This window comes from Leiobunum rupestre, chromosome 4, assembly GCF_980474605.1.
Source record: "Leiobunum rupestre chromosome 4, qqLeiRupe1.1.hap1, whole genome shotgun sequence".
NCBI lineage: Eukaryota > Metazoa > Arthropoda > Arachnida > Opiliones > Sclerosomatidae > Leiobunum > Leiobunum rupestre.
The window spans coordinates 49273157-49285930 of record NC_143387.1 but is presented as its reverse complement, the minus strand read 5'-3'; the positions used below and the strand labels follow the sequence as shown (position 1 = coordinate 49285930).

At 41.4% G+C, this 12774-nt stretch overlaps 1 protein-coding gene across 4 annotated transcripts in view; it reads left to right on the top strand.

Moving 5' to 3' along the window:
- LOC149948094 (band 3 anion transport protein-like) overlaps positions 1–8748 on the top strand; it is a 61092-nt gene extending 52344 nt beyond the window's left edge. For 3 of the 4 annotated variants that reach the window (XM_090172922.1, XM_090172921.1, XM_090172920.1), the window contains 10 exons: positions 536–775; positions 836–984; positions 1061–1255; positions 1821–2099; positions 2192–2281; positions 2347–2513; positions 3021–3274; positions 6015–6184; positions 6242–6412; positions 7572–8747. In XM_090172922.1, coding sequence (XP_090029048.1) covers positions 536–775; positions 836–984; positions 1061–1255; positions 1821–2099; positions 2192–2281; positions 2347–2513; positions 3021–3274; positions 6015–6184; positions 6242–6412; positions 7572–7643 — 1787 coding nt within the window. In that variant the 3' untranslated portion in view covers positions 7644–8747. Of the gene's footprint in view, positions 1–535; positions 776–835; positions 985–1060; positions 1256–1820; positions 2100–2191; positions 2282–2346; positions 2514–3020; positions 3275–6014; positions 6185–6241; positions 6413–7571 lie in introns of all 4 variants that reach the window. The other variant, XM_090172919.1, reaches the window with a different exon arrangement.
- Positions 8749–12774: the final 4026 nt, after the last annotated feature.

Sequence of the window (12774 nt, the reverse complement as noted above, 5' to 3'; positions counted from 1 at the left end):
TGTCTGTAGGAGGAGAGGACAAAATTGTAACCCCTTTTGGTGGATTCAGAAATAATTGAATTAATATTACCTTTAAAAATATATGAAGTGAAACTCGAGGCTAGTCTTGCACGAATCAAGCTTCTTTGTCTAGGGGGGGGGGGGGTTAGTTTAAAACTTTATAGCTAATTAACTTTCAACTTCAAAGTTGTCAAAACCATTTTAAGCACTAGAGAAGGCTGTACTTTATTCGTGACAATTAGTTAGCGACCGTAAATACAAAAAAAAACCAGTTTCTACTTGAACTAGAACTATATAGACATAGTGTTGTCCCCCCTTAAGTCCCATAATCTGGACTTCAGAAATGTCAGTGTCCTTTAGTGTTTTCCTCTACCCCGTTAGTTACACTGCAGAAGTCTTTCAAATAAAGCGCTACTGGCCCGGCTCATTGTCGAATTTGAGCCACGTTTCGCTATCGATAGGAATTAGCCACTGGCGCGATTAGAGCCCACCGTTTTTCTCTCGTTGTGAGCTAGAAACCCCGTGTAATTTTCAGTTCTTGACACCTTGGAGGACAAAGAATCCGAGGGCAAAGACGAGAAGCCACCGTCGGGGGGATACGACCCTTTGAAGAGGTCCGGCTGTTTGTTCGGCGGTCTAATCAGCGACATCAAGCAGCGCTATCCTTATTACATCAGCGATCTTTTGGATGGCTTCAACGGACAGTGCGTCGCGGCAGCTATTTTCATTTACTTTGCAGCTTTGGCCGGAGCTATTACGTTTGGAGGCTTGATGGGTCAGTCTCTTATAACTCCGAAAATATGCCGTTTCAAACACCATTTTAATCATTTCGCAGGGGACAAAACGAATAATCTCATTGGCGTCTCCGAAACGCTGATCGTCACTTCCGTTTGCGGAGTGGTCTTCGCTCTCTTAGCCGGCCAGCCTCTGATTATCATCGGAGCGACCGGACCCTTGCTTCTCTACGACGAAATACTGTACAATGTAAATACTAACGCATTTGGCTCACGGCAAGGGTATTGTTTTTCGAATGATCTCAGGGCAGAAATTCTCCTAACAGTTTTGTCAAGATAACGACATTGAGTATTTGCCAATGAGAGTGTGGATTGGCTTTTGGTTCGGTGTCATTTCGACCGCCTGCGTCGCTTTTGAGGGCAGTACTCTGGTGCGCTTCTTTACTCGATTCACTCAAGAAATTTTCGCATCTCTCATTTCCCTTCTTTATATTTACGAATGCATAGATAAAGTGGTTTTTGTAAGTACTTCTTGCTTGTTTTACTTTGTTCCCTCGCGATACTCGCTTGTGAAAAGGGATTGCGTCTTGAGATACGCGATTCCCGGAAATAATTCCCCGCCCCTCCACATTTCCTTTTCCGTGTAGGCGGTGAAAACCTTAAGGGAATCATGAATACGGAGGCTATAGTCATATTCTTGACTAGGTAACTTAATTCCGGGAATCAGCTAAGGCGTAATCCTTACAAATTAAAAGGGCCACGCCAAGGTTCCTTCCTATTCAGTACCTCGTGATTTCAAATCCGACCAATCATATTTTGGGATTTTTCTTGCCCATTATTGGAGCTCTGGCGGGAGACTGGTAAAGTTGAAACGGCGGTGTGCCCTTTAATATTTGAAACTGCGAAATCCTAACGTAAACCTTCGGACAATTATGAAAGTTTGGACCCCGTTGATTTGAACTGTAGAATTTGAATCATAGGAGTGTTTGACTAAAGTTAAAAGTTTGTTGTTACGCAAAATTAATCGCTTTACATTTTGGCGGATTGAGAATTTAACGAAAATAATTAATCTCCTTTCGCGAATAGGTGTTTCAAACGCACCCTTTACTAACGGATTACTGCAACTTGGCGGTATTGGAATCCGTGGCGAATTCGACGGGAAACGAGACGCGACTGGAAAGCGACAACGCGACTTTGCCGAACTCAAACGTGACGAAACATTTTAGTTTCGATAGTTCGGAACCCGTGATAGTGCCGTTGAACCAACCGAACACCGCTTTGTTGTCGTTAATTTTGACAGTGGGAACCTTCTTCATCGCTTACTTCCTGAGGCAGTTCCGAAACAGCAAATTCCTCGGAAGAAGTGTAGGGTCCATTCTCCTTTTTGGGACCGTCATTATTCGAGTCGAGCGATTAAAACTAAAAGTTATTTTTATCTTCCCAAATTTGGACACTAGGCGAGAAGAGCTCTCGGAGACTTTGGCGTTCCCATCGCCCTGATTTTAATGGTTACGCTCGGCTACATCGCCAGGGATACGTATACAAAGGTGAATTCTCGATATTATCGCGGATTAATTCTATCCGATCTATATTTCCATTGTTTCTGGCGCAGAAACTGAGCGTCCCCGCTGGTTTGACGCCTAGTAACCCCGTCGTACGCGGTTGGTTAATCTCGCCGCTGGGCATGGATAGAAGCATTCTCGTCTGGCACGTGTTCGCCGCCTCCGTTGCCGCGCTGCTCTTGTTCATTTTAGTCTTCTTGGAAGTTCAGATCTGCGAGTAAGCTTTTTCCTATTCCTCGCGAAATATCCTCGCCAAAACCATTTCTATCATGGATATCTAATGACTAATCACCTTTTGAAACTGGGGTAAGGTCACTTTCTATCGTTTTAAGTTGGTAAGGAGATACACGGAAGTAACGAACAGGCTCTTAAACAATTTGCGTTCCAGGCGCGTTAACTGGCTTAGAAATTTTTTTGTAGACGAATACCTGTACAAGTACGAACTTTGTTAATTATCATTAACCGAGTGGTAATATTAATATTTCCCCTCATTTTCCTTTAATTGAAAAGATGCGTATTAAAATTTTACGAAATAAAATTGGGTACTAAGCCTCGGAAATAAAAATTACCCAAGTTTCAAAAAGTTTCCGAACAAAATCACTTCGGGCAGTGGCTCGTGACCATCGTTGCAATGAAACCACGTTCGTGTCTGACGCAGTGGTCATAGTTAGATGTTCATGGTATTCATTTGTGATAATATAAACTCCGGATTTCTTTCGTTTAGGTTAATTATGTTTAAAAAGGATCGCAAGCTAGTGAAAGGGTCGGGGTTCCATTTGGACCTTCTTCTGTTGGGTTACCTTCAAGTGGTAACCGGCGTCGTCGGCGGACCTTGGTTATGCGCTGCCACGGTCCGTTCGGTCTCACACTTGGCCAGTCTTACCGTCATGAGTAGGACTCACGCTCCAGGTCAAGCGCCATACGTTACCGAAGTTAAAGAACAAAGATTGACCAGTTTTTTGGTGGCCCTTATGATTGGTAAAGACGAATAATAGCTGAAGTTGTAAAATCTCATACGAGAGAAATATTTACCTCCTTGTACTCCTAATGCTATTTGCTCGAAATGTGTACCTTCGCGAGCTTCCGTTGTTTTTTTAAGGTGTTTCCGAAAAAAAAGATAGTGCTGGGTGAAACATTTGTGATTTCCTAAAATTTTATCGGAATATATAGGAAGAATGTTAGGCAGATTTACTATGTTGAGACAATCCGCGCGCATCATGGATGAATTTTTTCCCGGCACGAGTCAAAAGACGTCAGTTTAGGGAACCAAAGATATACCGATTCGATTTGATCGTTTTTATGGGGACGGAGCTTACCTTTCGAGCACGACGGGGACGGAGCTTACCTTTCGAGCACGACGGGGACGGAGCTTACCTTTCGAGCACGACGGGGACGGAGCTTACCTTTCGAGCACGACGGGGACGGAGCTTACCTTTCGAGCACGACGGGGACGGAGCTTACCTTTCGAGCACGACGGGGACGGAGCTTACCTTTCGAGCACGACGGGGACGGAGCTTACCTTTCGAGCACGACGGGGACGGAGCTTACCTTTCGAGCACGACGGGGACGGAGCTTACCTTTCGAGCACGACGGGGACGGAGCTTACCTTTCGAGCACGACGGGGACGGAGCTTACCTTTCGAGCACGACGGGGACGGAGCTTACCTTTCGAGCACGAGGGGGACGGAGCTTACCTTTCGAGCACGAGGGGGACGGAGCTTACCTTTCGAGCACGAGGGGGACGGAGCTTACCTTTCGAGCACGAGGGGGACGGAGCTTACCTTTCGAGCACGAGGGGGACGGAGCTTACCTTTCGAGCACGAGGGGGACGGAGCTTACCTTTCGAGCACGAGGGGGACGGAGCTTACCTTTCGAGCACGAGGGGGACGGAGCTTACCTTTCGAGCACGAGGGGGACGGAGCTTACCTTTCGAGCACGAGGGGGACGGAGCTTACCTTTCGAGCACGAGGGGGACGGAGCTTACCTTTCGAGCACGAGGGGGACGGAGCTTACCTTTCGAGCACGAGGGGGACGGAGCTTACCTTTCGAGCACGAGGGGGACGGAGCTTACCTTTCGAGCACGAGGGGGACGGAGCTTACCTTTCGAGCACGAGGGGGACGGAGCTTACCTTTCGAGCACGAGGGGGACGGAGCTTACCTTTCGAGCACGAGGGGGACGGAGCTTACCTTTCGAGCACGAGGGGGACGGAGCTTACCTTTCGAGCACGAGGGGGACGGAGCTTACCTTTCGAGCACGAGGGGGACGGAGCTTACCTTTCGAGCACGAGGGGGACGGAGCTTACCTTTCGAGCACGAGGGGGACGGAGCTTACCTTTCGAGCACGAGGGGGACGGAGCTTACCTTTCGAGCACGAGGGGGACGGAGCTTACCTTTCGAGCACGAGGGGGACGGAGCTTACCTTTCGAGCACGAGGGGGACGGAGCTTACCTTTCGAGCACGAGGGGGACGGAGCTTACCTTTCGAGCACGAGGGGGACGGAGCTTACCTTTCGAGCACGAGGGGGACGGAGCTTACCTTTCGAGCACGAGGGGGACGGAGCTTACCTTTCGAGCACGAGGGGGACGGAGCTTACCTTTCGAGCACGAGGGGGACGGAGCTTACCTTTCGAGCACGAGGGGGACGGAGCTTACCTTTCGAGCACGAGGGGGACGGAGCTTACCTTTCGAGCACGAGGGGGACGGAGCTTACCTTTCGAGCACGAGGGGGACGGAGCTTACCTTTCGAGCACGAGGGGGACGGAGCTTACCTTTCGAGCACGAGGGGGACGGAGCTTACCTTTCGAGCACGAGGGGGACGGAGCTTACCTTTCGAGCACGAGGGGGACGGAGCTTACCTTTCGAGCACGAGGGGGACGGAGCTTACCTTTCGAGCACGAGGGGGACGGAGCTTACCTTTCGAGCACGAGGGGGACGGAGCTTACCTTTCGAGCACGAGGGGGACGGAGCTTACCTTTCGAGCACGAGGGGGACGGAGCTTACCTTTCGAGCACGAGGGGGACGGAGCTTACCTTTCGAGCACGAGGGGGACGGAGCTTACCTTTCGAGCACGAGGGGGACGGAGCTTACCTTTCGAGCACGAGGGGGACGGAGCTTACGGCCACCTGAATTGATGGCTTTAAAAGTCGCTTGATGACTTAGGCCTAAGGTGGTGCCTTGGGTATTAGCCTAGCCTAGCTTAGCTTATAATGCCTTTTAAATTGGTGGCCGGGTTACAATGCGTAGGAGGGTGGTGGAAAGCCCTTCATGCCACGCGAGCCAACAGTTCCCTACACTTACAGTTACCGTTAACCTTTACAAGTTTTTATGGAAAGGGGAAACCGAAGAGCTCGGAAGGAAACCCCTTAATCCAGTGGGGGAGAGAACTTGCAAACTCAACGCGGAAGGAGTTATGAAAGTGGTTTTTTAGTCGACTTGGAAACATGATATACAGGGAGTTTCAAAAGGTTATGCCAAAATTTGGAGTTGTAGGGGGTGACTTGAGAAGTATTCCTGTGTTTTCCCCATTTTCCTACGATGAGTTAGAGCGCTAACCACCCCTAGCTTCTGCTAAACGTGAAAGTTGTTAATCCACCATAAATATGGAAGTTGATACTCACGGTTATGCCCTAGTTAGATAGTTCTCTCTTAAAAGATATATTATAATTTTTAGGCAAAAGCTAATATAACCAATGTGACGTGATTAAACTCAATTCTCTATAGGTTTTTCCGTTCTAATGGCACCGTTATTGCGTCAAGTTCCAGTGGCTTGTCTTTTTGGGGTATTTTTATACATGGGAATATCTTCAATGAGCGGAATTCAGTTGTTTGACCGCATGTATCTGCTTTTCATGCCAAATAAACACCACCCCGACATTGTTTACGTGCGTAAGGTGAGTCGGGCTTCCTATATCTAAGTTGAAATGTGGCGCTAAGTAGTTTCTCTTTAGGTGCGTACGTGGAAAATGCATTTGTACACAGTCATTCAGTTGCTGAGTTTAGTTGTTCTTTGGGTTGTTAAGTCTACGGAAGCCGCGTTGGCTTTTCCATTCGTTCTGCTTATGATGGTGCCTTTGCGATTGCAGCTCAAATGTTTCTTCACTCAAAAAGAACTGCAAGCGGTAAGATTACAATTAGTTTCTATTATTCACTCGTTAAACGATCAGCGATTTCTAGTTTGTAACTCGCTTGGACTTACAAATTTAAAATCGCTGATCGTAACTGTTGGAGCGCCACTGAAATTAGCTCACGCTGGATTTCCTGTTTAATTTCTACTTAAGGTTTTATTACAAGAGCATTTAAAAATGAATTCGCCAAAAATAACTTCTTAAGTAACCGATTGCTGAAATGTCTAGGCAATTAAAGTGGGGTTTTTCTTGTTAATTTCCCAGAAGTATACAATTAAATAACTTACTAAAGAATTAGCCATTTCTCTAACCTGCCTTGCTTTGATATCTCTTCAAACCGCTTTCTACCGCGAACGTAGCTTATGTTCTTTGATTGTTAACAGGCTCGCGCTGGTTTTTCGCTTATAAAATAAGTACAGGATGAAATAGATCATATAACTTTCTAAGACAATTACATCGATAAACTCTGGCTTTTGTGTACGGAAATATATCGACGGAGCGTAACTTTTACATTAGACGGAGTAATACACGTGGTGACCTTTGACTCGTGACGCTATGTCCACATCCTCGATTTAGCGGGAAATTTGCTCCCATGGAAACGTTCTTCGAGCCTGCAAAGGTACATACAAGCTAGGAGCAACAAACACAAGGGGAACGCAGCTAGCCTTAAACACGCCAACGAAGGGTTGTGTACGAATTTCATTGGACGAGCGTCACGAGCCTTTACGCTGAACGTTTTACGGGCGGGGGGAAGACAATTTCCGCATTTTCCCCTTCCGACGGCAGCAGGCGCTAAAGCGTCTAGCCAATGAAAAACCTACACAAGAAAATCCACGACTTTTGACGGGTTGCGTTCTCCTTGTGTGGGGTGTTGTGTTTGTTGCTCCTAGATACAAGGATGAATATAGTCGAGACGTTTTTGACACTTCTCCCAATCCACCTCCCTAGCTGTCTATCTCCTTGATTCCCTTACACGCCTTCCGACGCGATTGAAATATATAAAAACACATTTTGGGTCCATATTGCCTTTGATGGAAGCTTCTCTCTTACAAGAGATATTATAATTTTATTGTATTTATAAGCTACTCTGAGGCGTTTGCGACAGTATTTGACCAAGGGCTGAAATTTATTTTTTCTTTTAACTGAATTTCAGCTGGATGGTGAAAATCCAGATCAAGAAGAGAAAGAAGACGAGCCAGATTTCTATCAACAAATTGTTCCTTAAACTCGTGTTTCTATCGTCTTTGAGGTTTTTTAACTGTTATATACATATAACTTTTCGTGAATTTTATTTTCCTACACGGTTTTCTTTTAGTGGCGCTACTTAGCGAAGTTTAAATATTCATAGTTTTTTAAACTCTTTGGACAAAAAAAAGGTTGAACTATTTTTGTGGAACAAAATAATTGTTATTGGTGGTTGGAGATGTACCTAAGGGGTAGAAATCTCATTTGTTACAAAGCCCTTACCAGGCTACGGCGAGCGCGATTGAAGGCATTCGAAAATTTGTTGTAGAATCTGCCATGTTCGATATGCCTACTTAAATTGTTTAGCGTTTTGATGTTAAAAAATAATTATCTTTACTACCCATAGTTAACTTATTACTTTCTTTCGTCATATTATTAATTATTAACTGTTCTATATTTTACAATTTTTCTTTTAATTCCTCATTCTATACACCACCAAAAAGAGTTATATAAATATATTATACTATTTTATTTTTGTTTTTTTTTTAATAAAATGTTTAATTTTATTTTTGCCTTCAAAGAATTAAGGATAATTTTTTCGAATGTATTTTATTTAATCAGAAAAGAAATATTACACGGCGGAGAATAATCAAAACGTTACTGAAAAGATGTAAAATGAAAATAGTATTTTTTGTACTCCTGAAACCACGAAATATTAAGTTTACAGACTTAAGCTAATGTAAAATACTGTTAATGGATATGGAAAAAGCATATATGTATCCTGTTTCCGGATGATGTTGTTAGTAATGTTAATGTTCATTAATTTTTAAGTTGTAAATTATATAAAGAACTGTTTGCAATGTGGGAAAAGCGTATATTATGAAGAATGTATTCAGATACCTAACAACATGGGAAGGTTCAGATTTTCAAGCTACTATGAATTAAAGGGTTAAAAACCGATACATATTAAGTTGACTAGAGGCTAAAGCTATTCTTCCACATTCGTAGGTATCATAGTACATTCTTTTTATTTTATGTATACTGTTATGGGGCAAAGTTGTTGGGAATGTAATTTTCGATAATTTTTTAAGGGCAGTTTTCAGTTGTAAATTATATAAAATTATATTCTGGGATGTGGAAAAACATATATTTTATATTGATTTAGGATATAGTAAAAGTATATGACTAAATACGCTTACAAGAATGTACGAAACAAGCGTGGAGCAAAAATAAGGAGAACCAATTCCGCCTATGAGGCATTAAAGGTAATTTTTGAAAAGTGCCGCTATCGCCCTCTACTCGTCTTGCGGATAAGCTCTTTACATATTTTACTTTAACTTAATAGATTTATTGTATAGTAACTCTCGTCACCAGGGGCAGATTAACCCTTTCGGCGCCTTTAGGCACAAAATAATTTTCCGCCCCTGGGCATTGTCTAACGGGTTGGTCAGCTAAGTAGGGGCAACCCACGTACTTCTACCGTGGGGCTGTATCACAGTTTTGGCGCCCCTAGAAAAATGGCGCCGTAGGCACGTGCCTACTCGGCCTAATGGTTAATACGCCCCTGCTCGTCACTGTCGACTTTTATTCGCGACCGAAACGAGTCTAGGTAGCGTAACGGCGCTAACTTCTCCGAGGTTGCGCCTATGATCTAGAGTCTGCTACTGAAAATGCGAGTTTCATTATTTGTAAAGTAAAATTTATGAATAAGGATGAGGAAAACCTAATAGCGTCTGCTCTAGCCGCTACCTATCTAGCTTTCAATGGCGAAGCTAAGGGGGAGTAGCGATAGTTTCCGGTCGCGAATTGAAGACTAATATTTGCGAATTGGTTTTAAATAGACATATCCATAAAATAACGTGGCCTTATTTTTACTGCCCCCCCCCCCCCTACAATGCTTCCCTAGCTTTCCTACTAAAGAGCTTACAAAAGAGCTAATGAATTCGTCCATAGGCTTGATCGCACTATCTCAAGAACAAACTGGTCTGTCGTTGCGAATTTATGGAAACGCCTAAGGCTATTCGAAGTTCAGACGAAAAGTATTTAGCGTCATCTGGTTATCTAGCGGCTAACATATTTTTAGCAGTGATATCACCCACTTATCAAGAAATTGGATGAGTTGGTTTTCCTTATTATTCTTTAACCAAAAAAATAGAGCAGGCAATAGAAATGAAACGTACCGTCGTCGGAGGATAGATTTTCCCTATAATCTGCGGAAAATTAAATCCTCTACCTCTTTACTATGATGAGCACACCCAACAGCCCACTAAATTGCTTCCATCTCCAAGGGCCATTGACGACTCATATGATACCACCTTCTGTGGATGTAATTGTAATCAAGGAATTCTTTGACGTTTCGATAGTTCTGATGGCGTCAAAAACGGCTTCCTTACTTTGTAGAATGTTTGGGTCCTTAAAGAGAGTATAACCCTTCTCGTTTGGTAGGGTGCGCTTAGACTATACTGATTAGCTTCCACAAACCTTCCTAGTGAGGGGCGGCAAGAAGTTAGTTTGATCGGGTTTTACCCCCCGAAAACGTTTATACACCCTAAAACTAAACTAACTCCTTGCCGCCCCTCGCGATAGTACTTGACGCACTTTTGACGAACCGAGTGCTACGGTAAACGTCTCAACGTCCAAATGGCAGGGTTTACACCTAATATTCACGGTATACGTCATAGGAACATTTTGCGTTTGCGATCGCATCGGGCGGGTTTCGAACCCGAGCCCTCCTGCATGACAGGCGAGTGTTCTACCACAGAACCATCGATACATGTTACGGTTAATATTAATAGTTTTTAAAGTCTTACATTTTTTACGTATGAAATTGTAAAGGTCAAATCTTGTTTCAGCGCAGTCAGCAGAGATAAGAGGGTTAAAGGGTAGAACCCGTGGGTGGTCCACTTATTTTCTTTTTTTTTTATTCAAAGAAGAAAGAAGGGCTGATTGAGTCTGAGAAGACCGCAAGCCCGGCGAAGATCTGATTAATCAGGGCGAGATATGTGTAACGGCCACGCCAACGGGGGGATACGTGCGGATAGGGATGGGGACACCGGTTGCGGAAGTATACCGACCACCCGTTGGGGGGATTGGTGGTAGGTTGTGGGATTACAGGAGTACGCCACTACTCCCGGCGGGTGGTCCACTTACAAGGAGACTACCCGAGGTGTAACTCACCAATTTTGTTTAAATTCAGGGATTAAGTAGACCTTCATGTAACTTAAAAAACCCCAAAGGGAAAAAATGCGATGGGCTTTAGTTTTACCATGGCAACAGAAAAACATTTTTGACAACTAAAGTAAAATATTTATCTATGTAAATTAACATGGCAAAATAGAAGATTCTAATGAAATAATTAAAAAAAAATTAAACAAAGGTGGTTAAATTTTTGGGTAAATATCCAATTTTGGGTAAATATCTAATTTTGGGTAAATATCTAATTTTGGGTAAATATCCAATTTTGGGTAAATATCCAATTTTGGGTAAATATCCAATTTTAGGTAAATATCCAATTTTGGGTAAATATCCAATTTTGGGTAAATATCCAATTTTGGGTAAATATCCAATTTTGGGTAAATATCCAATTTTGGGTAAATATCTAATTTTTCGTAAATATCTAATTTTGGGTAAATATCTAATTTTGGGTAAATATCTAATTTTTCGTAAATATCTAATTTTGGGTAAATATCAAATTTTGGGTAAATATCGAATTTTGGGTAAATATCCAATTTTGGGTAAATATCCAATTTTGGGTAAATATCCAATTTTGGGTAAATATCTAATTTTGGGTAAATATCTAATTTTTCGTAAATATCTAATTTTTCGTAAATATCTAATTTTTCGTAAATATCTAATTTTGGGTAAATATCTAATTTTTCGTAAATATCTAATTTTGGGTAAATGTCTAATTTTTGGTAACTTTCTTTTATTGGTAACTATTTTATTGGGTAACTATCTTAATTAGGGTAAATGTCTAAATTTGGTAAATGTAAAAATTTTGTAAATATTTAAATTTTGGTAAAAAGTTTAATTTAAATATTGAAATAGGCAGTTAAATAAACCCCTCTCTGACTGTCTTGCCCCCTTGTTGAAAAATGCTGCCAGATCGATGCATAGAAAATTCTCAGTTTTGGCAGTGTAAAGATAAACCATAGACAAACTAGTTATATGTCCAGTCGCAGCAGCACAAACTCTATAGTCGGCTATGTATGATCTTTTATTTAAAGGACTATTGAATTTAGGTAAGTACTTTAATTTGGGTAAGTATTTAAATTTGGGTAAATATTTTGATTTAAAATATCTGAATTCCGGTAAATATTTTAATTTGAAATATCTGAATTCGGGTAAATATCTAAATTTTGGTAAACTTCTAAATTTGGGGTCATTCCACGATAAATCAAACAATTTTTTGGAATATACCAAATTAGTAAAAATTAGTCTTAAGGGTTATTCTGGTCGATCTAAATTCAAATGGGTATGTAGGGCAAATTTACTATAAATATCTTAATTCAGGTAAATTGGTAAAATTCATATCAAATGTCTAAATTTGGGTAGATTGATCAGGTACTGTAAATTGGGTAAATTCATATCTAATATCTTAATTTGTTTAGATTCATCAGGTACTGTGAATTGGATGAAATTTTATCAAGTTTTTAAATTGAATAAAATTCGAGCAGGTTATGAAAATTTAATTCGAAAAGCTTTATTAAGTACGTGTAAAATTCAAAGAATTTAGATAGTGAAACCATTTTTTAAACAAATATTATATTTAAAGTCAAACAATATTGTTTAAGATAGTTTTTAATTTAAATGAAATATTTGAATATATTTATTATTATATAGAAACAAATGTAGACATTGACCAAAAATTAGATATTTACCCAAAATTTGATATTAACGGAAATTAGATATTTACCCAAAATTTGATAATTACCCGAAATTAGATATTTACCCAAAATTAGATATTTACCCAAAATTAGATATTTACCCAAAATTAGATATTTACCCGAAATTAGATATTTACCCGAAATTAGATATTTACCCGAAATTAGATATTTACCCAAATTTAACCACCTTTGTTTTAAAAGAAATGATTTTGCCATGTTAATTTACATAGAGAAATATAATATTTTAGTTGTCAAAAACATTTTCGGTTTATATGGTAAAACTAA